This window comes from Mauremys mutica, chromosome 4 (genome assembly GCF_020497125.1).
Source record: "Mauremys mutica isolate MM-2020 ecotype Southern chromosome 4, ASM2049712v1, whole genome shotgun sequence".
NCBI lineage: Eukaryota > Metazoa > Chordata > Testudines > Geoemydidae > Mauremys > Mauremys mutica.
In genome coordinates this window covers 15,854,398-15,880,487 of record NC_059075.1, presented here as the reverse complement: position 1 = coordinate 15,880,487, position 26,090 = coordinate 15,854,398, and the positions used below count along the sequence as shown (strand labels likewise).

Genomic DNA, 26,090 nt, shown 5'->3' with positions numbered 1-26,090 from the left:
AGATGAGACGGGATAAATCAATCACTGATAGATCGATCTCTACCCGCCGATCCGGCGGGTAGTGAAGACCTGCCCTCAGTCTGCTTATGCCTAGCGCCGGTGACCCCTGAAGCACTCCAAATTTCAAGGCAATCCAAGTAACACTGTAGATTTCAGAACATTTAGAAAAGTCGAGCTCTAAACAGAAAGCTTAATTGTAGAAAGGTCAGATCCTCAACTGGTGTAATCTGGCACAGTTCTTCAGTGGAGCTGTAACAATTTACACCATCTGAGGATCTAATCCAAAATTTCACAGGCCAATAGGTTCTATATTAATGTAGCTAATTATAGTGCCTTTGACTACTAAGTGACACTCTGGCCAATTTAAAATCTCAGTTAAGGTGCCCTATTCAATGAAAAGCGTGGCAATGTATGGATTTCATGAATAAAGCAATGGATATAAATTAGTATTGATCAAAATGTATCAAATCCCTGTGTGATACATGGTGAATGAATTTTCCTGAAGGGGAGAAGAGACCCACCTCAAATATATAAATGCCATAAGTTAATAGGAGAAGATGCGGATCATTTTAGAAAAATTCTCAGTTTGCTGTATGTGATATGCACTGACTTTTGACACACAAAGTTTCTACAAAATATGTATCACCGTTTAGCAATATATAGTATAACTCTACTTGGCAGCATTTGTAAATTGCAAACTCACTGCTAACAGAGGTGGTCATTATAGCTAATGATTCAACCCTCCCAACTCCCTCAAGCAAACAAAGTGTAGCAGCATGGGGTTAAAGAAGTAATATCATGGAGAAGACTTTTTAAACAATGCCGTCCCTGATCCAACATGACAATCAGTTGACTTCAATGGGACTATGCTGTAAAGTTACACACAAGTTTATGTGCTTTGCTGGATTGGAGCCATAGAGACCAGACCAACAGAACTTATTGAAATTATTAACTAAGGATCTAAAAAAGCTCCAATAAACACACTCACCTTTGTTGAACAGCAGGAATTGTTGGGTCCTTCAAGCCTATTTTATTAATCTTATTGTGTAGATCTTGAACATTTTTTAAGAGTTCGTTATTTCTTGTGGAAAAAATCTCCTGTAACTCATTTTCTTGGATGAGTTCCTGCTTACTCAGATGGGCAAAAGTCTTGTTTGCCTTTTCAGATAAAGCCGCAATGAGTTTTTCACAGCAAGTCTTTCCCCCGCATTCAGCATCTTCCAAGTAGATATCAACCATCTGCAAGCGCTCATCCAAACATTTAGCCTTTTCTTTCATCAGAGAAACTTCTTGCTGCACAGCTTCTTTTGATGTGTTTCCTTGCACCGCAGGTTTGTCAGAAATTGAAGAGTCCGTTGCATGCTCAATAGAAAGTTTAACTCTTCTCAATGAGGCCAGAAAAGCTTCTAGTTCTTTGAGGACCATTTCACTGGCCTGCATTTTATGATTCATTTCTTCAAACTGCCTTTTATATTTAAGCATAATCTCACGTGCTGCTTGCAAATCTATTAGGTTAAATTCATCTCCTGTTGAGCTGTCTAGGTTTTCCAGTTGTTTGCATAATTCAATCTGATTTACTATACAGCTCTGGACCTTCTGAAATTGAGAGAACCACAGCAGGTTTAGCAAAGTGAAAGAGAAATTGTATCTCATATTCCAAGCAAAACATAGAGCTGGAAAAAAAATGAGCCCCAGGCCCAGCCAATCAGCTAAAAAGAAGCTGTAATGGTGATCGGCTCTCGGTTGCATTGCGTGCTCTGCAGGTGAGTCCCTCCCGACCCACACAGGGAGTGGGGGAGAGGGAAAGAGCAGCGACTGACAGGGGGAAGGGGAAAGAGGAGTGAACGGGGGTGGGCCCTCAGGAGGAAGGGGTGGGGCAGGGGCAGGACCTCGGGGAAAGAGGCAGGGCAGGAGTGGGGTCTCAGGGAACAAGGTGGGGCAGGAGCAGGACCTCGGGGGAAAGGGGCAGGGGAGGTTCCGGTTTTATATATTACAAAGTTGGCAGCCCTACCCGGGGAGTCTTCTACTTTCTCTAAAAGTAAAATGCGGGTGTGCTGAGAAATCCCGCTGCAGAGTCTGTTACTTGGTTACGGTATCATGCACTCCCTGAAGAACAAAACAGTAAAACAGAGAGTCCACAGCTTTGGTGGCATGCAGCAGCTACCTCGAGAGCTTGAGACAACTGGAGTCAGTTTCAGAGCCTCGCCAATTGGACTGTATGGTCCCCACTGCCAAGAAGGAGGTCAGACATAGGGTCTGCACCCAGAGTGTATGCCCAGAAGTCCAGTGCCAGAGAGACAGTATCTAAACTCTGCTCAGCCTTAGCACGCAGAGGCCATGTGGGATCCAAGATACTGTAGCCTGGTGAGTGCCCAGCAGGGGGAACTTCTCAGGGTTGTAATAATAGTCTACTGAAATATTCTGCAATCTGAATTACACCACATAGTAGGTTGACTCTAAGAATCTTTGGGGAGCTGGTTTTGGATGGTAAGATCCACAGAAAAGGCTACTGATCATGCTTGCAGCAGCAGGAGCTTCCTCATCTCAGAAAGCCTGATACTAAACAGCTAGATTGGGACCAATGCCATTTTGGATGAAAAAAAGACAATTATGAGGAAGGACTATTTGTGACTCCATTTTGAATGGGTACCATTGGTGTACACTTGGGTATGACTGTTGTATAGCAATGTTATTCAGAAAGAAGAGGGCAGCATGTTGTTAAAGGTCAGAAGGGTCAAAAAAAAACCTCAGGCTACTGGAAGCTATTCCCAAATCCCTGAGTGAGAAGTCCCATGCAGTTATCCAGCTCTTGCATGTACAAATGCCTATTTTTGCAGAGTTTCACCTTGTACTCACATTTGAAAACTGAGATGTGGTCTCTGTGTTTTTCCTTACCTTCAGTTCTCCATAAATGAGATCAATATTTGTCAGAGTAAATTGCTGAATGTCCTTTCTGTGGAGTTGCTCGTTTGAGTCACATAGAAGAATGAATTCATTTTCTATTGGCGAAACAATTTCCAAAGCAATCTTTAAAGACTTCATTCTACAAGAAAGGTAAATAAACATGAACAGGAGAAGCTGGCAAGAAAAGACCCTGCACATATTTCAGGGCAAAAAGCAAAGTTTTACTGTAAACCAAAAATTAACTATTAGACTTTGGGAGCAATTCACTGATGTCAACAGAAGTTTTACCACAGACTTAAATAGGAGCAGGCCCAATTCCAAACATTTTAACTCAACGGTTGAAAAAAATTGTATTAGAAAACTTGGGGATACGATAAAGTGGTCTTATAAAGTGGAAGTATTTTTTCACACAACGCACAGTCAGCCTGGGGAACTCCTTGCCAGAGGATGTTGTGAAGGCCAAATCTATAACTGGGTTCAAAAAAGAACTAGATAAGTTCATGGAGGATAGGTCCATCAGTGGCTATTAGCCAAGATGGACAGGGATAGTGTTTTTCTAGCCTCTGTTTGCCAGAACCTGGGAATGGGTGACAGGGAATGGATCACTTGATGATGACCTGTTCTGTTCATTCCCTCTGGGGCACCTGGCATTGGCCACTGTCAGAAGACAGGATACTGGGCTAGATGGACCTTTGGTCTGACCCAGTATGGCCAGTCTTATGTTCTTATAAAATGGAGATTTGTTTACTATGGTTCTTAGTGTAAGTATCTCTCATTGCCTATGGTATATTATATGAAGCATATACAGCAGGGGTTCTCAAACTTCATTGCACCGCAACCCCCCTTCTGACAATAAAGTTACTACATGACCCCTGGGGGTGGGGGTCGGAGCCTGAGCCCTGCTGCTCCGGGTGGAGGGAGAAGGGGCTGCAGCCCGAACTCCATTGCCCAAGGTGGAGGTGGAGCTTAGGCTTCAGCCCTGGGTCCCAGCAAGTCTAATGCTGGTCCTAGCGACCCCATTAAAATGGGGTTATGACCTACTTTGGGGTCCCGACCCACAGTTTGAGAACCGCTAATATATAGCATAAGATACTCCATAAAAATACATTAAGATCATGTTAAGTTTGTGTGTTTAAATTGAAAAATGCCAGGGTTCGAGCAGAACATACAATTCTAACTATGCCTTACAATGCAAAATATATACTATACAATACACTCTTTAATTGTATGATGACATACTATTTCTCAAATAACACAAAGTACAGTGATATTTTATACCTGGCATTTAGAATAATCTGAAGTTCACTCCACTCTCTGTTAAGTCTGTTTTGTGTTTCAGAGATAACAGGCTTCCCTGTGTCATCCATAAGATTTTCTAGTTTAGATGCAATAATTTCAAACTGTGTCCAACAAGAATTAGCTTTACTCTCTATGCCCTAAAAGAAAATACATATATTTAATTAATTCAAAAGGCATCATATTGTGCAAACAGACTGGTCAATTTTGAAAATTACCTTTAGAAGAGTTATTATAGAAATTGTCAATTTTCCATGTCGGGTGCCTCAGGCTTTTTTGTTGTTTGTTTGTTTTTTGTTTTTTAAGTTTCAGCCATTTTTCAGAACAAGATTATGGAAAAAATTACATAGTTCTACCTATGTTTACAAAAAATCTTACACCAATTTCACTGAGAAGCTCCAGTGCCTCCATGCTTTGTAGCAAGGATTTGAAATTTTACAGGAGGGTCAGATGTGTCTTCTACCATCCCTTTGAAAAGTCACCCAAATTTGGCCAATTTATAATCCTTTGAACTAGCTTGGTTTTCACATACTCAGTAGAGACTTGTTAGAGTTCAGCACCTAAATTCTCCAAAGATTTTGTCTGCAGTAAGTATGCTTCACACCCTCACAGCTCCTAGATGTGATTGGACTGTGCATGTGCCGTGCTCATACAGTGACTGAAAATGCTCCAGCCCAGGGTGCAGGGGCTGAATACGATTTTCCCTGCAATTGTTCCTCCTGGTTGCCAGGGGCAAGTGTGGCGCCAAGTGGAATTGAGAGCAAGGAAACTCTCCTGTGCTCTTAGTGCCCAGGCATCAGAGAGGAAGAGTAATATTACTCCTGGGGGAATTCTGTGCTACTGCATGCGCACATAATTAATAAGCCATGCATATTTTTAATTTTTTTGCACAGAAAAAAGCTTCTGCTCAAATATTGCTGCAGTTCTGCCTTTTTCCCACCAGAGGGCACTGTAGTGCTTGCACAGAGCAGCAGCTCCCAGCCAGCTAGGGAAAAGAAAGAGCCCGCCTTCTTTGCAGAGCCTGTCAGGCAAGGTCAGGAGACAGGGGCTATAGCGAGACAGACAGCGTGGGCTGTTGTGGGGGGGTCAGACAGGGGCTCATTAGGGCTAGTGGGTGAGAACAGACTGGGTCATGGGCTGAATGGGAGTGGAGGCACAGAGCCACAGGGGGAAGGGAGGTGCAGGGCCACATGGTGATGGGGGAGAGAGTGCAGAGCTACATAGGGACAGGGGGTGGCTGAATGAGAGCACAGACACACATGGGGAAAGGGGGCGGGGATACAGGGACACACAGGGACAGGGGAGGGAGTGCAGGGCCACATGATGGGGGGGAGTGGATGTCTGAGTGGGGGTTGAGGGACACATGGGGACAGGAGCAGATGTGCCTGACTGAATGGGAGAGGCTAGGGGTCAGCCAGGGTCTGCATGGGGGAAGCTCCCTAACAATCCCTCCCTGCCCCCCCAAAAAACCTGTTCCATACTTTTCCCACCCATACCCAACAACCCTCAAAGTTCACACCCAAGCTCCTTCCCAGCAATTTATTACCCTCTCCCTCAGCTCCTCCATTACCCCTGACTCCCGCAAGCCTTTGCACTGCTTCTGAGGACACAGGAAATACGGTTCTGTACTGTAGTTTAAATGAATTATTACCCAGAGTTCTGTATTAATATGCCTAGTAAAGAATCTACTTGTCAAAACACATTTCCTGAATTTTTGTTGTTGTCTGTATTGTTACAGACATACTTGCTGACAGGTACTTTGAAATAAATGACCAAAAATAATTGAAGCTGGTGTGATTATATTATGTTATTTTGACAAATAAAATATGCAGAATTTTGCAGAGTTTTAAAATATTGTGCACAGAATTTTTAATTTTTTGTTGCAGAGTTCCCCCAGGAGTAAAATAAGGAGGAGCAATTGACTTTGCAACTTCAATGTTCTTTTAACATAGTTTTTTGTGTGTAGCAAATTTAGAGCATGACAAAATAATGTTTATAATAATTGTTTACAAACAATTCAAATCCTCTCAAACTACAATAGCGCTGGAGTAATTTTGCACACAATGGTCCAAACTCTCCTCTCAGCTACACCGGCACAACTCCACTGCCGTGTAAGGCCTCAATCTCGCAAAGAGCTGAGCCTTCCTATGACTGTTGAATGTCTTCAACTCCCACTGAAGCCAGCAGCAGTTGGGGACACGGATTACCCCTCAGCAGTATGCTCAGTACCTTGAAAAAGAGGGCCTCAAAAGAGAGTAATTTAACCCCCTCTTCTTAACATATCATATAAATTGTAGACAAGCAACATATTCTTCAAAATGATTGATATTTACCTGTAGATCTAGCAGCTTATTCTGAAGGCATGAGGTGTCTTTTATTTCATCAGTAAAAGGAGACTCTACTTCATCTTTGATTCTTTGTAAATGAAGTTCGAGATTACTCCTCTGTGTATCAAAGCTAGGAAAAGATGCAATAGTTCTTAGACAGTATCAACTTTACTTTAATAGAAGATAGGAAAGGAAAAATAATTGAGGTTGTGACTTGCTGAACAATTACTTTAATTGCCATTACTTTAATGGCAATTAAAGTAAATTCAGCAATTTGCTCATGTAATTGGTTTTTTTTACCTAAATTCCAAATGTTACATGAATAAGCATTTGTGTTTAAAATGGAGTAATTGCTCACCTAGCTACCTGATTTGTGTGTGCAAATTCTAATTTCAGGCTCAAACATGGGTTTTTTGTGTGTAAAAACCATGAATTTCTGGAAATTTGGCCCAGAATGTTTGGCTTCATCATATTCAGGCACATACACACACCCAAAAGCAAAGCTTCCTCTAAGTAAGGAAGAGCGAAAAGCAGAAAAATCACTAAATCCGCTAGTTTCCTTGTTATAGAGATCTAATTTACATTTAGATACTACTGTGAGTGACTGTATAGTAAGATAGATAAATAAACAAAATTTAGAAGAACAAGTAGAGAACAGAATTCAGCATAGCAAAAATAGTCCAGATATATGAAATTCCCAATTTACTTGTAACTTTTTAATATAGTATTATCTCTCAATGTACGTATTTTGCCATTTAAAAATTACCTCTCTAATAAAGTCTCTAAGGGCAAATCACTGTCTTTCTCAAACTTCTTTGTACAGCTTTCACCATTCTGTTGTTTCACGTCTGATTCCAAAATTACACCTGAAGCTGGTCCTGATGCCTAATCAAATATAAAAATCAGTTATGTTGATAACTGCATTACCTTATATCTATGCATTCAACAAAGATCAGAAGACATACATACACTGCAGAAAGAAAATCACTTTTTCATGCGAAACACACCCAATTTCTGAAAGAAGCAGCTGTTTATGAACATAAGATTCCCTTAAACTAGATTATTAAGTAAAATGATAAAATTATGAAATACACCTCTTTCCATGGACTATAAACATGACGCTTGAGCCATCAGCAAAGCAGCAGATTCCATCACTATACAATGGACAGTATTTGTAGCACAGTGTGAGAGAGCTTCCTCATCGCAGTAGTGCATACTGCAACCTCAGCTACCTTAACAGATGTTTCCTCTATATCCTCAGCCATTGGTGCTAATACAATGGAGACACAAGCTGAACTCTGTGTAGGTCACCAGCATGTTTTTGGATGTCTTGCTGATGAATACTGTGCTGCCTATGTACATCTCAAGTCACATGAATTGTAGTCCTCTTGGACCACACTCTAAACAAGACCTCTTCCTCTATGGCATTCCACTCCCGGTAAACAGTTGTACCCCTCTACATTAGCAATTGTTTAATAAAGCTATACATATTCTTTTAATATTTCCTTACAAGCGAACCCCTCCAGCATTTTTCATCTCTATATCCCCTCCTATTTTTGTTCACATCTTTTGGCTACCGAGGGGCTCAAAACTGAATGTAGTATTCTAAGTGTGTTTCCTCCAGTGCTAGAGGCTGAAATTCACCCCATCAAGAAGGGCAATACAAGGACTTGAGTGCTATTTTGAGAACTTAAGTGGGCCTTGAGCTGGCCCTTTGCACAGGAATGACTTCCACTCAGAGGGAGGAACTAGACTGTAAGTTCTCTGGGGCAGAGACGGTCTTTTCAATAAGAATTTGTACATGGTGAGCAAAATGAGGTCCTGAGCTTTGACTGGAGTGCCTGAGTCCCACTGGGATATAGACAGACATAATAATTGCTCTCCGTTTGACCGGGATCCACTCTAGATAAACCAATATTTGCTAATGGTATGTCTTTAGCCATCTGTCTTGGATGGGTTAGACACAACAAATCCTGCATCTTCGCAGGGGGCAGAGTAGATGACCCTTGCAGTCCCTTCTAACCCAATGAGTCTATGATCTGAATTCCATACCTCCTGAGTTGAAAGTATATCAACTGATTGGGAAGATGTTTCCTTTTCTCCATTCTCAGGAGCAAGTATAGAGCCCCTAAGGTTTAAAAGAAATTTCAGCTTAATAATAACAGCAGCAACTATAGTGAATACAAAGAAAAAACATTGCAATCATGCAGTATATATCAAAAGAGAAAAACAAACACTGCAGCTCTGCCAAAGATTAATCTAACATGACATAGACTAGTTCATTAAAATATTTTAAAAGAACAATTACACGAGAAAATATACTCCAGCTTACAATCCTGCAACAGCAGGAGGACGATCTAGATGTCTTAGTTTTATGGAGCTATGATACATTGTCCTGAAAAATATTCACCCTTGTTTAGATGCCTGGCCACCTCCAACGTGGGACAGCAGAGTTACATAAACATCTGCAGCACAATTTTGAAGTTCTTCTTGCTTTTGTTCACACTCTGCAACTAGTGTCTTAGTTTCTGGGTGAGTTTCTTCTGCAGTCAATCTTTCACACATTCCTTTAAGAACTTGTAGGCAATTGTTTAGTTCCCTCAGGCTGCCTTCAGGAGAAAAAAAAGCCTAAATGAAGAAACAAACACATGATAAATTATAACAATGTGGTTATTTTCATATTTATTTATTTTCATTGTTCTATTTAGTGTTCGTCATGTAAATGCACTTTCAACTGAGGCTCTCAAACCGCTTTGAAAACATAAATTAACTCTCACAAAATCCCTCTGATGCAAGCAAGTGATGGCCCCAATTTTACACCTGAGTAAAGGCACAAAAAGGTTAAAGACCAGATTCTTAAAGGTATTCAGGCACTTAACCCCCACTCAAATTAATAAAAGTTAGGTGCCTAAATATTTTTTTAAATCTGGGCCTAAATGATTACCTGATCATATTCTAACCAGAGCCAAGAACAGAAACCAGGAGTCCTGACTTGCAGACCCCAGCTCTAACCAACAGACCAATACTTCCTCACTTAATATCTTTGCAATGTGAAATTTTCCCTGTCTTACATGGGTCTTTTCTTCTTTATTCCAATTTTAGCTACCAATTCTGCTCCCACTGAAGTCAATAGCAAATCTCCCACTGACTTCAGGGACAGCTGGACTGAGACATTTTCCCAAAATATTCTCCATCATTCTCTCCCCCCTGTAAGAAGCAACTACAATGAAAGAAATGATACTCTACTCTCTTGGCCAATATGAGAGGAATAGAATGCATCTGGTATACATGCTTGTTTCTCTTTTTGCTTTTATATACGTGTGCTGTTTTTCTTCACATAGAAACACCTTGGGTGAAATCCTGAACCGTTACGGTTAATGGCAAAACTCATATTGACTTTACTGAGGCCAGGAGTTCACACCTAGAATCCCTGTAAGAAATAAATATAGGCAGATCTTGGGGAATACAGTGACGGCCAGGTTCACCTAAGGTGAAAAGAAAATTCAAGAAGAGATGACCGAGAAAGAGACATGAGTAAAAATGTTAAATGTAAACCAAAGTTTATTACACACTGTGTGAAATTTACCCCTGGGCAGAGGACTAGCATGGGCCTATGAACCAGTAAAGCACCACTTAAGGTTACGTGACTAGTTTGTGTGCAACACAAACAAGGAGTTAAACTGGGGCTTCTGTACAACCATTATGGGTAGAGTCAGCTCTATGGATAGGACCTTAGCCATGCAACTACTGCATTGCATGGGAGCTAAAGTGCATGTCAAGTTTGTTTTTTCAATTATTACATTTTGAGTAATTAAGGATTAAAAATAAAACCACCTGTAAGAGATTATTATAAAGTAAGGTATAAACTGAAAAAATTTAGCATCCTACTGGCAAGGAGGTGACTCTTTGAAAGCCTGCTTCCTGCAATGATGGAACAGTCTGAAGTTAGAAAGAAAATTAAATGAAAAATGCAGAAGGATATACAATACAGTCACCAAGCAGAGAAGTTGAGGATAGCATTTTTATACAGTACCTCGTGTTCTTTTATAAGTCCCTTGGTTTTACCCATGCTAAGGAGTTTCTTCTCTTTATTTATTTGCTTATTGAGTTTTGAAAAAGTTGCATTAAATTTCCCTATTTCAATTTCCATTATGAACTGAATACATGATATGATTTCACGATGAACGGCCTGCAAAGTACAGAAAGCACTGTCTCAGTGTGATGGTGACAATGGGCTACAAAGCAAATTAAAACCTCTATTCTGTAACAAAAATTTGTTTTTCAAGAGACCAGGCCTGATAAGAAAAAGCAACTCATTCTCTTATGTATATTTTCTCACCTCCCATCTTTCACGAACATCTTTGCATCTTTCCTCCACTGCTAACTTTTCATGAGCTGGTGAAATATTTTTCAATTGTTCAGCTGCTTTCAAAAAATTTTCAAGAATTCTTGTGTCCAAAATGCTAAAAGCTTCCTGAAAAAAACAAAACAGAATTGATCTTCACTTATGTATATCGTAAAACAATTTCATTATCATATCAAAACTATACAATAACGAATGACAAGGTACTTATTATTGGGCTGCAATGGCAAAAGGCCAGATTGTCCCAGGCCCTTGTATGGACGCATAGGCAGGCCAGAGCACAATTGCACTTCTGCACTTTCTGTGCCTGAAAAAGGGCCAAGGACAACTGCAGCCCCTGCGCTTGGGAAAGTGCAGGTACAGCTCCCACAACACCTCTCGCGGGAACATTTTGTATCAAGGGGGAGTGGACAAAGTGGATCAACGGCTATTCTCCCTCCCTATGCCCAGACAATGGGGCACACCTCCTAAATGTTACAGGAAGCATGGGAGGGGTCTGTGTCTCTATGACTGCACTGGCCCTGAGGGGGTTAAAACCAGCCTAGGGAGGCTGAGCAACAGGCAGTCAAAGGAGGGGCTGCAGGGGAAATAGCCAATTAGGGAGGGGGCTGTAGACAATTACAGCAGCAGATGGACTAGCCAATCAGGGCCCAGTCGGCCCATATAAAAGGAAGCTGCAGACCAGAGGGAGATAGTCTGCTGCAGGGAGCCCTAGGGAGAAGACTGGCTTCCTAGAGGGTTACAGCAGGACCAGCACCTGGGGAAGGGCAGGTGCTAGCAGGGTCTGGGGAGCAAAGGGGGTTGGATAGGCATGGGAGTCCCAGGGGGCCTGTCAGGGAGTGGGAGTGTGGATAGGGGTCAGGGTAGTCAGGGTAGTCAGGGGACAGGGGGGGTTGGATAGGCGTGGGAGTCCTGAGGGGCCTGTCAGGAGGTCGGGGTATGGATAGGGGGTGGGGGGGGCAGTCAGGGGATGGGGGGATTGGATAGGGGGTGGGGTCCCGGGGGTCCCGGAAGTGGGCAGTCAGGGGACAAGGAGCAGGGGAGGTTGGATGGGTTGGGGATTCAGAGGGGGGCAGTCAGGGGGCAGGAAGTGGGAGGGGGCGGATAGGGGCGAGGGCACAGCCTTCCCTACCCGCCCCTCTGTACAGTTTCACAACTCCGATGTGAGGGCCAAAAAGTTTGCCCATCTCTGTAATAAAGGATGAGACCAAAGGCTTTTAACTAGCCATGAAACATGACTGTGGTTCACAGCTTTACATTCTTGAGTGCTTATAGTTGCCTGGGTATGGGAGTGATGGAGCCATATAAGAAGACAGATAGTATATAGAATAGCTTATATAAACAAGGAGGTTGAATTACAGTAGCTTTGAGAACTTTCAATTTCCTTTTATATAAATCTCCATCATAACACCCCCATATGATTATAAACATAATCTAAACTAGGTTTTACTTCCCTTCAAATCATGTCAAAGCTACGTGCAAAAAGTTACTTGTGTGTCTGATGGCCACTTAGTCAGTCAGCTTTCAAAGTTTTGCACTTACAACTAATAGCCAGATGTTTAATAGGGCATTGCTGGAAAAGGAGAGACCTCCTAGCATTAGTGACATGAAGAAACAAAGTTCAGGATATCCTTTCAATGGAAAAAACAGCCTTATTTTAAGATCAAGATTTTATAATGTGTAGTTACCTTTTTGGGGATTTAAACAAAATACACCCAGATAATGATAACATAAAAATCCAGGTTGTAAGATTTCTTAATATTTCTACAGAAAGTTCAGGTATGTTAATAATGATAAAATAAAAAGTTTTAAACAAAAGTTGTAAGAACTGCCAAGAAATATGTGCTTTTTTCCACATCAGTGTAAAACAGAGGTCCCCAGACTGTGGGGTGCGTCCACCTGTGGAGGCACAGAGGCATGTTTGCGGGGGCATGATGGGGGCAAGGAGGGAGTGCCACCCAGCCCCACTGCACTCCCAGCTCTGCTCTGGCCCCACCTCCAGCCCTGGCGCCAGCTCCTGGTCCCATGCCCAGCCCCACCCCGAGCCCCCGACCGTGGCTCCACACCTGGCCCCAGACCTGCCCCCAGCTGCGGCCCCAGCCTCAGCCCCCTTACCCATGTCTGCGTTTGCCCACCCCAGGAACGGCAGCCACACTCCCAGCCTCGGCTCGGAGGGGGGGGGGCGCACATGGGAAAGGGAGGGATGACCCTGAAAAATTTGGGGACCACTTGTGTAAGATGATTTTTTTAGTCACAAAATCTCACTATGAAATAATGTGCTCTGACAGTCAAAAGCTTCATATGACACAGGTAGGAAGTAAATATTTGAACCCACCTCATTTTTTGAAATGTGCTCATCAGGGCTCACTTTTTGGCTAATGAGCTGCACAGCTTTTAAAATAGATGTTTCAAGCTCCTTCTGGGATTTTTCAAAATTGATCATGACCTCCTTTTTTGACAGAGTCTCTTCAGATTTGGGTGAGACAAGGTCTAGGTTATTCATGGCAGCCTAGGAAGAAAGATAATTTTGAGAGTGTGCATGAGTATCGTTAAAACAATTAAAATATTCTTTTTTAACATGAGTCAAGTTTCTCAGCTTTGGATATTAATTTCAAAGTCTTTTCTCCTTTTGCACCTGACAAGAGAAGAGTCGCTCAAATATTTTAAAAATATTTATATTTTACATGGACCCTAAAAGACGTTTTTCTAACTATTTAATACTACAGATAAGGATATCTGTGTACTGAATATGATAGTGATAGGGAACAGAGACCTGGAGTCTCTCTCTGACTTCTTTAATTCGTGTCTGTAGCCCAGCTGTCTCAAAATCCGGGAGGGACACCTGGCCTGAAATATTACGTGTCAAAACTTGCAAGATTTCTTCTGCTGCAGCAACTTGTTCTTGGCACAAGGTCCTTTTGGCAATTAGGATCTGTGTAGATGAAACACAACAGATGTCTTCAATATTAAATATTATTATTTATATCATTTAACTTTAGGAACTGAATTGAAAGGCAAGGATTGACTGAAAAAGTAGGCAATATTTGGTCACATATGGACCATGCTTTGCAATTACAGGTCATTATCTTGTAGTCCAAAGTATCAACATCTGGGTGGGGGAGAGTTTGGCACCAACCAAAAAAGAAAGCAGAGAAAACAATTTGTCAAGCCATCTAATTCCATTGTGATGGGGTGTCCACCCCACACAAGACTTAAAGGGGTTAAGGTGGCTAGGTAGGCCAATTAACTGTCCAGGCTGCACATGAAAGAAGAGCCAGGGAGCAGGGATTAATTAGAGGAGGCTCAGCTGGATGGGAACAGGAGGCGACTGTGTAAAGCCCAGGAGCTGAGAGCAGCTGGAGGCTCAGGGAAGTAGTCTGCAGTCATTCCCTGGGAGAAGGGAGTTGTGCGGCTGGCAACCCCAGAGTGTGGGGAGAGCCAGAAAGACAGCGAAGGCTCAGGGAAAAAGCAGCAAGGCAGACCTTGGCTGCTGAAGAGAGGGCCCCTGAGCTGGAACCTGGGGTAGAGGGCGGCCCGGGTTCCCCTACCAGCCACTGGGGAAGTGGAGATCGGACTGCCTGGGATAGTTTGTGCTGAAAGACTTCGATACCCCGGAAGGTGAGGACCATAGTGACCTGCCTGGAGGGCCAAGTGATGAAGAGGAAGCTGCAGCTCCTGGAGCAAGAGGGTCCACAGGGTGGAGAGAATGCCAGAGGAGGGCACAGCACCCGGAAGGCGCTAATCCCTAAAGTGGCCAGGAGGAGACACCCTAGCAGTGAGTGGATCCTGTGACATCCATACGCATATTTGACTTGTACTTAACTTCTGTGATTGTACTTGCTATCACTACGTTATATGTTACTTTAAAATAGCAGGTTGGGCAAAGAAATATATCTTTAAAATATGCTTGCATACATACAACCTAGTAACTGAATATACAAAGCACACATTTGCACGTGCATTGTCTGATCATGAAAATGTGTACGCACAGCAGTAACTGTATCATGTGAACAGTCCCATTGAAGTAAACAGGAAGTCTCATATAAGCAAATTTATTTGTGTATATATTTGCTTGCAGAACAGAGCCTCAAATGTGCACTCCGCTGTTTAGAAAACATGCTTGGATATTTTGAAAGCACAGCTTACACCGCTGGGTTTGGATATTTATCACTGTGTGTCTTTATGAGAGCTCTTCTGAACTATGAATATTCACCTCATTTTCAAACTATCCATTACCATTCCTCTGATCTATGCTTTATTAAAATTTCTCTCTATTATGTACTGCAAGTGAAGCAAGGACTTGATCTTGTATACTCACGGGGGACATTATATTACAATCTTATTGAAACACAACTCATAGAAATTTAAGAGCATTTTTTTTCACTTTCACATTTTTAACAAGCAAATGTCACGCTGAGAATGAGATTTAGTTTATATACATGCACACACATTCTGAAAATTCATGTACATTCTTTTAACATGCCCATACCTCCTAATACTGTAGACTTTACCCAGAGCAGGAGTGCACAATCTCTAAGTAAAATAACCCTGAGACTAAAAACAAAGATCTTTGCAACTACACTGAGGACTTCTTCCCTCTTTACAGAGTGGATGTTTGAATCAATTTCCCACAGGGTCAGATGCACAAAGTACACAGCAGGCAGCTGATTCACACCCCTGCCAGAGATCTACAGGTCCCCTTTCCAGCCAAGGAGGACTGATGGGATAAAGTGCTTCCTCCCCAGGGGATAAATGCATTGCCTCTGCAGTAAATATTATCACCAGCATTCCTCACACTCTCACTGCATTAATTTCCAGGGTATTAGTCAGCAGGGAGTGTGCTGGATTACTGAGGGGGCGGGAGCACCTTTATCACACAACTATAACCAGTTGAAGAATGGGACTGAGATTCTTCTTTAGACTGTGATTGTAATCCAGGAGTGCCAATGTCTGGGGGGGGAAAGCAGTTACCATGATGAAATACTCAGGACTCTGACAGGAGCCATCCTTAAAAATAATGTTAGACAACTAACCTAGTCCTAGTAACACTGCAGCACCTCCTTCCCTTACTTAGCCATTTATTAATACAAAATCAATCCTAATTCCTGCTTCATTTAACACAAGCCATTGAATTCATAACTCAGGTCTGAGAATCTGATGAATGGGTAGATATTTTAAACTTTAGATTTGCATTTCTACCCGTAAAGATGGTTCTGTTGAGCTTCCCACGCATTCTTCGTTTTTGATCGTCTCAAGAAGGCATTCTGTTTCTGTGGCCCAGTTTTCTACTCCTTTGAGAAGCTCTTCAATTTTCTCCACTCTGGGCAGAAGCTCAGTGGCCTGTTCAGTTACATCTGCATTATTTTCTCTAAACTGAGAACACAGAACACTTAGACTCTTAGCAAAGTTAGTATTTGTAAAATGCTCAGAATTTCTTCCCCCCCTCCCTACATTTCCAGCATTTACCCAGCTTATGGGCCACTTTCTGGCTTTCGCTCTGTGACCCAAAAACTTCTTAATGCCAACTGACAAGGGAGCACAATGCGGTTACAGGGATCTCCTGATTCTGGTATACACATTCTGATTCACCAAAGAATGACATGTGAGGTCTCTAATGAAAGGTGGTGTCACTCTGGTCATCAATATCACTGTGAAATGTATGTACAGGTGTTGTGTATAAACTGAAAACATGTTCTTAAAGTCTGTATCTAGGTACTAGTCACCAGAAAAGGTGAAAAACAGTTTTTCTGTCAGACAGGCTACCTGTTTACATGTAAATTGAGTATTTTCTTGTTCAGAGTGGATCCCCTCACCAGTCTGAACTGAATGCAAATGAAGGATTGTAAGAAAGAACTTCAGAAAGAATCTAACAGGAAAAGAAACGGAGCGGGAGAAGAGAATCTTATCTTGAGTGTGGGAAAGCACATTTGCTTCATGAAAGAGGGGTCTCAACCAGGCTTGGCTGAGAATTCTGGAGATAACTTTGGTTCAGATACTCTCTTGTCTAAAGAAGAGTAACTTGTCAGTTAAGTACAGGCTCTAGAAAGAATGTTATGATTTTGTTTAATATGTACCCATTTGTTTCCAATAGTCTTACTCACTATTACTTGAATCTCTATTCTGTGATAAACTTATTCTTGTTTTCACTATAATTATATCTAAGTCTTGTGGTGATAAGCAAAGTGCTGGTCCTGACTTGAATCTTACAGGCCGGTGAGTTCTGTTCCTGTGGGAATAGCAGGCCTGTAATTCTGTAAGTGTTCTGGGGAACAGAGGCTGAACACTGCAGAGAAGTCTGAGTACTCAGGGGTTACTGTGTGCCTATCGCTACCTGTACAGAGAGAGCGAGGCCTGTGGACACCTGGAAGGCCATGCTTGTACTGCCACATACCATTTCAGGGAGCTGATCTATAGCAGGCAGAGACAAGACTACTTCTCACTAAGAAGAGGTAGTGGTGAGGTACCTCACCGCCCTGGGTACCCCTGGGACCATCACATACACCCTGAGGAGCATAGGTGGAAGCTGAGACTGAAGTGGCGATGCAGTGCCCAAAAAAGTGGGGCTGTATATTTAATAGATAAAACTACCCAAATTTAAGTGCTGATATTTGGATTAGAATATAGGAGAACTCTTTACCTCTGCATTCTGAATGGGTTTCTTACTAGCCTCCGTTGCTATATCTGCTGTAACACTGAGTGCATTTGGCACTGCTTCGGCAGGAGACTGAGAATTTCCATTACTGTCAACAACTGACTTCTTTTGCTCTTCTTGCATTCTCAGTAATCTCATCTCCTGTGAAAACGGTGCATGGCATTTTTACTATCATTTATTGTCACAACAGTATGATTAATAAATACACTTTTTCTGGGCTCATCTAGAAAACTGAAACAAGGGGCGCTCATATAGTCTCAGCCATATACACCATTGCATTCAGTGCTAACGGAGTTCTAAAGGACTTTTACACAAAGAGGCAGTGAGAGTTACAGCTGGGAACCTGTGTGTATTGCCTGCTTTACCTGCTCCAAAATGGAGAACACTGAATTGTATGAAAGATTATTGATCTGTAAATAACAATTGATAATTATACTGTTAAAAATACAGCTGTGCTTTTGAAATCTACATAACAAAATGATCACATGAAAAGAAAACGGAGCTGCGGTTACTTACAAACTGTGTTCTCTTTATAAATTTAGCCCATCTTGTGTTCAGTTTTTTCAATTCTTTAGAAATATCTGATCCCACTTGCTCATTGCTGACTTCAATTAAGAAGTTTCCAGCTTCATTTAAGGAACCATGCACTGAGTTCCAGTCTGCCAGAATCTCAGTGGGGACCTATAGAGATGCATTGAAAGGATTAAAGACCACACCATGCAGTTCTTTAATATATTTCCCAAAACAATAATAATAATTTGGACTTATAGTGCTTTTCATCCATAGACTTCAAAGTGCTTTAAAAAGGTGAACAAGTATCTTTATGCATAATCACGAAGAGACAGTCAATCAAATACCTTTTTAGGATGTCCTTTTCGTGTTTCGTCCAACCATGTCTTCAGTAAATGAATGTTCTCCATATAAGTAGCCCAAGAACATAGAACTTTTTGTAGGACAGTGTTTACATTGTAAATATATTCTCTGCACATTGAAATCTTAGAGTCTACCATCTTAAATAGTTTACAAGTGTCTGGAGGATCACCAACTAGAATATTAAATACATGATAAAACAAATGTTAGAAATAGACACTGATTCACATTAATAATTTCAAAATAATATTAAACATATTTCTCAATTGCTTGGAAACTGCCAAAATAGAGAAGTGAATCCTTCCTCCTTTGGCTGCTGAAGGGGAATATCATTAACTGTTTGGAAAAAACATAAACCAACTAAACAAAACCAACATTCTGCAGAAAGTAAAAGAGGGGTAGCCGTGTTAGTCTGTATCCACAAAAACAAGGAGGAGTCTGGTGGCACCTTAAAGACTAACAGATTTATTTGGGCCTAAGCTTTCCTGGGTAAAAAACCCACTTCTTCAGATGCATGGAAGGTTTTTTACCCATGAAAGCTTAGGCCTAAATAAATCTGTTAGTCTTTAAGGTGCCACTGGACTCCTCGTTGTTTTTTTAGAAAATAAAAGTATCAGGAATTTAAAACATTAATAATGATCAATTTAAAGCACAACTCTTATTAAAGTATTATGTTATTTGCATGTACTTACCTAAGACATTCGTGCTTATGTTTTTGTTTTTCATGTCTTCACATATTTGAAAAGCAGTTTCTAGTTGAGCTGTGACTCCCCTTTCTTCAATAAAATCCTGCCCAAAGTTAAAGGGAATTGAGATGGGTAATACTGACTGACATAAAAATATATAGAAAATTCAGTTTGTGATCAATTAATTTTTAGAACATGAACCCAGAAGATACAGGGCAAACATAAACAGAGCAAAATCAAGTTATTTCCACTGTATCCCATCCCCCACCCTTTGTATGAATTATGCCTATTATAGGGCCTAATCTTGCAAACTGTTACTTCTGTGAGTAATCCTAACTCATACATTGAGGGTTTGTCTACACAAACACTTAAGGTATGTCTACACTAGAAGCGCTGCTGTAATGTAGACAATTACTACAGTGATGGAGGGGATTCTTCCATCACTGCAGTAAATCTGAGAGGCAGGAGCTAGGTCATCTTTCATTGACCTAGCACTGTCTACACTGGGACTTAGGTCGGCTTAACTAAGTATCATAAGGTGTGAACTTTTCACACCCCTGAGTGATATAGCTAGGTTGACCTAACTGTCTACTTTAGGCATAGGCCTGCCCTTAATTCGCAACAAGCTGGGGCATGAATCTACCCCACACCAACCTGCCATGGAATAACTGTTTGTGTGGACCCTAATGAAACAAATTAATAGTTCATTGATAAGCGTTGATCAAGTCCCATTTCAAAGAGGATTAGATCAAAGCGCATTAATAAACAGTTAATGCATGTCACCGGAGTCCACACAGTTAGTCCACAGCAGGCTAGTGAAGGGTAGGTTCACACCCCAGTTTACTGTGAACAATTGTTCATATAGACAGACCCGGAGGCCATTGACTCAAAGAGAACACAGTACTTGCCTGAGTCAGGATTAGTCATTTCAGAATTAAGTTCTTAGATCGTAAACTGCTTGGGGAATGCGTTTGTTTCCGATAAGCCTGTAAAGTGCCACAGGCACCTATGGCACTACAGAATTAATACACATGACTTCTGGTTTGGGGGATTTATTAAGTTCATTTTTTAAGATTTACTTTTTGAAATTTTTGAACTGTATGTAGCTGTCCAAAAATCAAGGGGTTTCACAACTTTGTTACTATATACTGTATGTTCCCCAGTGCACTTTAACACAGTCCTGTTTCAAACAGCACTACATTTATGCACACTAGGGAACCTTTAGTGTGCACCAGCAGGGTCAACAGGGTCCAGTTAACGAGCAACACTTAGAGTACTTTAGAAATCACACCCCCCCCAGTCTGCATTAATGCTCTGTACAGACAATCTCTTAAATACAAGTAACAATTTCCGGTGTTTTTCTGGTGTTTATTGGATAAACATGGATTTTTTTTTATATTTATATTGTTTTATTGCTGTTTATCAGTTAAAACCAAAAATCAAAAGCCCAAGAATACATTATAATAATAAATCTGTGTTAACAATACACCAAGGAGCCAGATGAAACTGACAAAATCCAAGAAATTCAGAGTAAAGGCTAAATTTCAATTTTCAATCCATGTTATGGGTTATTGTTGCTGATGTCTTCAAGAACAGTGTGATTTTACACAACATGTTGCCCCATCCTGCAGTTCTAATGCAGGCAAAATTCTCCCTGATTCTAATTGGAGAATTGCCTGTCTAAGGACTGTAATGTTGAGCCCCGTATGTGCTGTAATAACCAGCCACAAAATGTGAGGTAAGCACAAAATGTAATCAGACAGGTCAACTCATCCGCAACGAGGACCATAAGGATATGTGCATATTGGGAAGGAGGAGAAGGAAGGGCTGCTGAGTATTACTCTCTGGGAGTAGCAGGTGGTGGCAGACGGCTTCTACATTTAGAGTCCTGCTGAGGCAGAATTGTGACAGGAGGCACAGCAGACCACCTGCTGTCCTGCATGAAATATTTGTGAATTTGAGGCAGGGAGTGGGCTGATATTGCTGGCCCTTGTATACTACAGGAGGAAAGGAGGCTAGTCAACTGTCCCCGAAGACAATGACAGAAAAGAAGAGGTCACAGACAATCACATCATCAGAAGAGAGAGAGAGAAATGGGGGACAAGGGGGATTATGGAGGGCCTGTCATGGAGAAGGTATCTTGGCTCATGGCTTTTGCTCAAAATCCTGCAAAAACTCATCACTTTCATGGGATTTGGACTCACAATGAAATGAAACTCAGTGGTTTGGACTGAGTTTTGCTTTGAGTTCAAATGAAATTGAAACTTAAGAGTGAAATCACTCTCACTGGATCCAACCAAAAAAAAAAGCCTCACTGAATCCAGGCCAGAGCCAAACCAGAGTGTTTTATGAAACTCTGGGAAACTGTAACCAGAAAAGAGATACTGAAAAAGAGATGGAGGGAGGAAAGAAATGCAGAATACGGTGTATTATTGTAAACATTATCCATACTGGCAGGGTCCATTTTAGTGTAAGATGACGATCACAATCACATGATGTAAGATGATGATCACATGGTCACATTTAGCACAGTGTGCATGTGCTCATTTATTTCAATGAGCAAAATTAACCAGCTTCTGAAAGGGGGTTAGTCCTTCATCACTCTATATGTTTCTCCTTGCTGTACAGTGACAAACTGCTGAGTGATCACAAATAACATTTTCATTCCATAGTTGTTTGTAGTGTTGTTATAGCATGTTGGTTCCAGATATGAGAGGCAAGCTGATGGCTTTTATTGAACCAACTTCAATTGGTGGAAGAAGGTACAAGCTTTAGAGCTACACAGAGCTCTGTACCGTTCCACCAGTAGAGGTTGGTCCAATAAACTATATCACCTCACCTACCTTGTCTCACCTTTATTCCAGACTGAAGTGTATTTTAGCTATATGAGGCATACACATATCTACAGCAAAATGAGAAGATGAACATGGTGATAGCAAGGCCTGTAATAAAGATACAGGTTCAACCTGAAACCCAACCTTCTTTGCATAACTCTCAAATTGCCTCCAGCTGCGAGAGTCCATGTTGGATGGAGTTAGTTCTAAGGTTGTATCCAAGAGGGCAACTACCACCAGTTTAAATTGGAGAACAGTTGCCAAAAATATAAACTATTTTTAAGCTTACATGCCAATCTCTCAGCAATAACTCCACAGATTCCTTAGTCCCATATTTGATATCCCTGATATTTAACTTTAATGTCAGTTCATCCGAGATAGCTGAGCACAGGCAGCAGTGGTATTCTAGAAGTATGCTGAAGTTTGTAGACTGGATATTGCTGAATCTGGAAAACAGTAGAGTTTTGGAATTAAACTGGACATAATGAGCCATTCATTTACAGAGAGAAACCTCTAACCTAAAGATTACCTGAATTCTAGATATATGCAAACAGTCCCTACTGTTGAACAGAAAATAAATTCTAAAATATTTAGTGTTAATTATTTAAGTGAATAGCTCAGTGGTTTGAGCATTGGCCTGCTAAACCCAGGGTTGTGAGTTCAATCCTTGAGGAGGCCACTTAGGGATCTGGGGCTAAAATTGGTCCTGCTAGTGAAGGCAGGGGGCTGGACTCGATGACCTTTCAAGGTCCCTTCCAGTTCTAGGAGATTGGTATATCTCCAATTATTACCTATTACCTTTAATTTTTGGATGTCCAATTTAAGAAACCTTAAAAAGGGCTGATTTTCAGAAAGTGCGGTGCATTCACTGTCTGAAAATCAGGCCCTTGAAAGATGTCTCTAGTTCAAGCACACAAAATCACTGGTCACTTTAAAAAATGTAGGCTTTAAACTGCATGATGATACCCCGATCAGCATAACTGAGATGGAACAAAAACAAAGTGTTTCAGTATTTAAACAAGTTCAATATAATGATTAATTTTTAATGAGAAGATTAAAACTAATATTCCCCTACTAACTCATCTTCTGTTTTACTTGGAACAGTCTCACAATCCTCATACACCAAACCACCTCTTCCTTCCTCCAAAATCTACATCAAAACACATTTTTTTCACAAAGGTTTTCAAAATTGACCTCTGCAAAATTCTTACTCCTGTTTAAAGTCATAGCCCATCTTACTACTAGCATGTGGCTGACCTGCTTTGCCTGTGTTTGTACTAGACAGTAACAAACCCCTTGAGGTAGGACCATGTTTCTTTATATGTTTGTAGAACACAAAGCACACTGATGGTGCTCAACAAATAATGAAATCAGAGATGGCAGAATGATGCAGTCCAGTTTTGAGCTAAGAGCTGACTTTGTCAGCTGAGCCTTATATTCCAGAATTCTTTAGCAGATTCAAAATTTTAATTATTTAATAATACTTTGTACTTATAGTGCTTTCATCTGTAGATCTGCACATGATTTTAAAAGATGGGTAAGTATCATTATCCTTATTTTACAGATGGGGAAACAGGCACGGACAAGATCATGCAGCAAGTCAGTTGCAGAATTGGGAACAGACCATTTATGCTTGTGCCATCTAAGTGCACAACAACTGAACACAGAAAACAAGTAATTGGAGTGTTTTTCCATAATGGTGCTAAACTTGCTAAAAATAATAATTTAACTTAATATGAATGTAGGCAACTCAGGAGCCCAACAGGTTAAATCTGAGAATTGCAACCTTCTTTTCATGTCATCTAGCTTCTCAGTTGGTACCAGTGGCATATCCTTCTCATCTTTATTCTCAAAGGATTGAAGGCTGACCAAGTGACAGTCAAAATAATCCATCAAGCCCTGGAAAAAAATATTATAATTAAGATATTTCACTGCTAAGTATTGTATTTGGGAATATGCAATCCACTCCCATATTACAGTGAGAGCTATTAAGAAAACACATTTACCACAGGCTCTCACTTCAGTTTTTATTCAGTACAGTATAAATGCATTTCCTACATTACCCCCAAATGTGAGTATTTACTACAGCATAGTAAAAACCTCACCATTCTATATATATATAATATTGCATTAAGTCAATACTACCAGTGTTTGTTTACACCCTCTCCACATACTGTAATGCAATATTACATCTTTTCAAAGTATGAAGCTCTTCCTTTGCCACATGTTAGCTTGACAGCAAGACCTTGTAAATAAATATCTTCAGTTAATTGTCTGATATTGTAAAATCACTATTTAAAAAAACATTTATCCCATTGATAATATATTAACCTTTTGATGGCAAAGTTGGAATTTTTGCTGCAAATCTAATGGGAACATATCACAGGTGCCAGTTGCCAAAAGCAACAAATTGAACATACAAAGTACCCACACAGAAAACCTCAGAGTACTGCACAACATTCCCATATGAATATTAGTGATCACAACATGAAATGCAGCATTCCTGTAAACTATTATTAAATACTGATGCCACCTGGGAATTGCAGGTGACAAAAAAGTGTGTGTCACAGATGAAGGACACAGTTATAATTACAATATGTTAGAATTAATCATGTAATTAAAGACTATCATAATGTATATGTACAATGGGGACAAATTAAGGTTGCCTCAAGCGGCTCCCGAAAGCGGCGGCATGTCCCTTCTCCAGCTCCTATGCGGAGGCACAGCCAGGCAGCTCGACATGCTGCCCCGTGTGCAGGCACCGCCCCTGCAGCTCCCATTGGCTGCAGTTCCCAGCTAATGGGAGCTGTGGGTGTGGCGCTAGGGGTGGAGGAACCGTGCAGAGCGGAGCCCCCTGGCTGTCCCTATGCATAGGAGCCAGAGGGGAGGCCATGCCGCTGCTTCTGGGAGCCACGTGGAGTAGCCCCTGACCCTGCTCTCCGTCTGGACAGCTTGAGGGCTGGATTAAAATGGCTGGCAGGCCAGATGTGGCCCACAGGCTGTAGTTTGCCCACCCCTGTGTTAATATGATCAAAATACATTAATTTACTCCTTCTACCAAGGCTTTCTCTTACATCTCACCCCAAGGAAGTCATAAAACTTTCCTACAAAACTCTGTATTCATCTGGTTACCCTGCCATTGTTCAAAATCAACAGCTGCTACCAAAGGCATCTTTAGAAGTACATATATTGTCCAGAAGAAATCAATCAATCCAGTAACCACATTCCCTCCCAAAAACTAACATCACTTCCATAGTAGGTTCTTTAGTGGGTCAGATTTAACAAGTCTTTTTTTATTTAACAAACCTTAAATAAGATAATTTTTTCTTTGAAGAGAGCCATTGCTTTACAGTGGTCCTGCAAATCAGGTAAACCTTCTGCCAGCAGATGTTCTATCTCTTGGAGCCAGACCTCGATGCTGTCTAGAGGTGGGGGTAGTGCACGGTCCAGCTTTGTTTTCCATTCATTAATCTAAAAGATAAATACATGTCAACGGTAAAATCTCTCTTTGTTTGTTACCCTGTTCTCAGGGGATTAGCAAGGTTATTATATATAATACTTGTTAATCTAACGTTCTAACTATCTCACAGACAATTTTTGCACTCAGTAGCAAGCAGGCAGTTCCCAGAGCAGTCAAATGGGAGTCATTTGGGTGCATCCAAGGTCAGAATTAGCTCTCCTGCTTGCAATCTTCTTGGTGCTACAGGGAATTGAGCATTTTTTATCGCTATACGATGACTAACAAAGTTTTGTCACAGGGAAATTTACCCAATGTTAGTGGCACCTTGGCAGATGACTTCTATCATGAGTAACATGCTCTGACTGTCTTTCCATCCATGTGGACCAAAAATGTCTGATCCACACTGGCCACTTATCAAGCAGAGAAATACTTGGCAGTATCAACCCTAGCCATTCCAAGCCTTAGTTCAGAGACGGTTGACATGAGCAAGCTTGTTACAAAGCACTACTCAATGGGATTAACAGTACTGCTATGGCAGAGTTGGATAGTGCAGGAAGGCCACCCATGCCATGGAAAAAAATATCTAGTCAGCTGCTGACTCTATTGCTCGCTCTTTTCTCTGCTGCCTCATTATTTTAGCCCTAATTATGTCAAACCGAACATTTTAAGCAGAGATTGGCCCAAAACTCTGCATCTGA

At 41.2% G+C, this 26,090-nt stretch overlaps 1 protein-coding gene across 8 annotated transcripts in view; it reads right to left on the bottom strand.

The window, feature by feature from the left end:
* Positions 1-26,090, bottom strand: part of SYNE2 (spectrin repeat containing nuclear envelope protein 2) — a 237,632-nt gene that overhangs the window by 184,473 nt on the left and 27,069 nt on the right. For all 8 annotated transcript variants that reach the window (XM_045015450.1, XM_045015451.1, XM_045015453.1 and 5 more), the window contains 19 exons: positions 25,239-25,403; positions 23,719-23,831; positions 22,222-22,378; positions 19,105-19,201; positions 18,400-18,587; positions 18,059-18,223; positions 17,528-17,683; positions 16,090-16,263; positions 13,664-13,822; positions 13,226-13,399; positions 10,867-11,001; positions 10,561-10,716; positions 8,938-9,155; positions 8,580-8,655; positions 7,294-7,412; positions 6,534-6,657; positions 4,183-4,340; positions 2,896-3,043; positions 989-1,596 (listed from right to left, as the gene is read on the bottom strand). In XM_045015450.1, the coding sequence (XP_044871385.1) occupies positions 989-1,596; positions 2,896-3,043; positions 4,183-4,340; positions 6,534-6,657; positions 7,294-7,412; positions 8,580-8,655; positions 8,938-9,155; positions 10,561-10,716; positions 10,867-11,001; positions 13,226-13,399; positions 13,664-13,822; positions 16,090-16,263; positions 17,528-17,683; positions 18,059-18,223; positions 18,400-18,587; positions 19,105-19,201; positions 22,222-22,378; positions 23,719-23,831; positions 25,239-25,403 (3,290 nt within the window). The remainder of the gene's footprint in view (positions 1-988; positions 1,597-2,895; positions 3,044-4,182; positions 4,341-6,533; positions 6,658-7,293; positions 7,413-8,579; positions 8,656-8,937; positions 9,156-10,560; positions 10,717-10,866; positions 11,002-13,225; positions 13,400-13,663; positions 13,823-16,089; positions 16,264-17,527; positions 17,684-18,058; positions 18,224-18,399; positions 18,588-19,104; positions 19,202-22,221; positions 22,379-23,718; positions 23,832-25,238; positions 25,404-26,090) is intronic.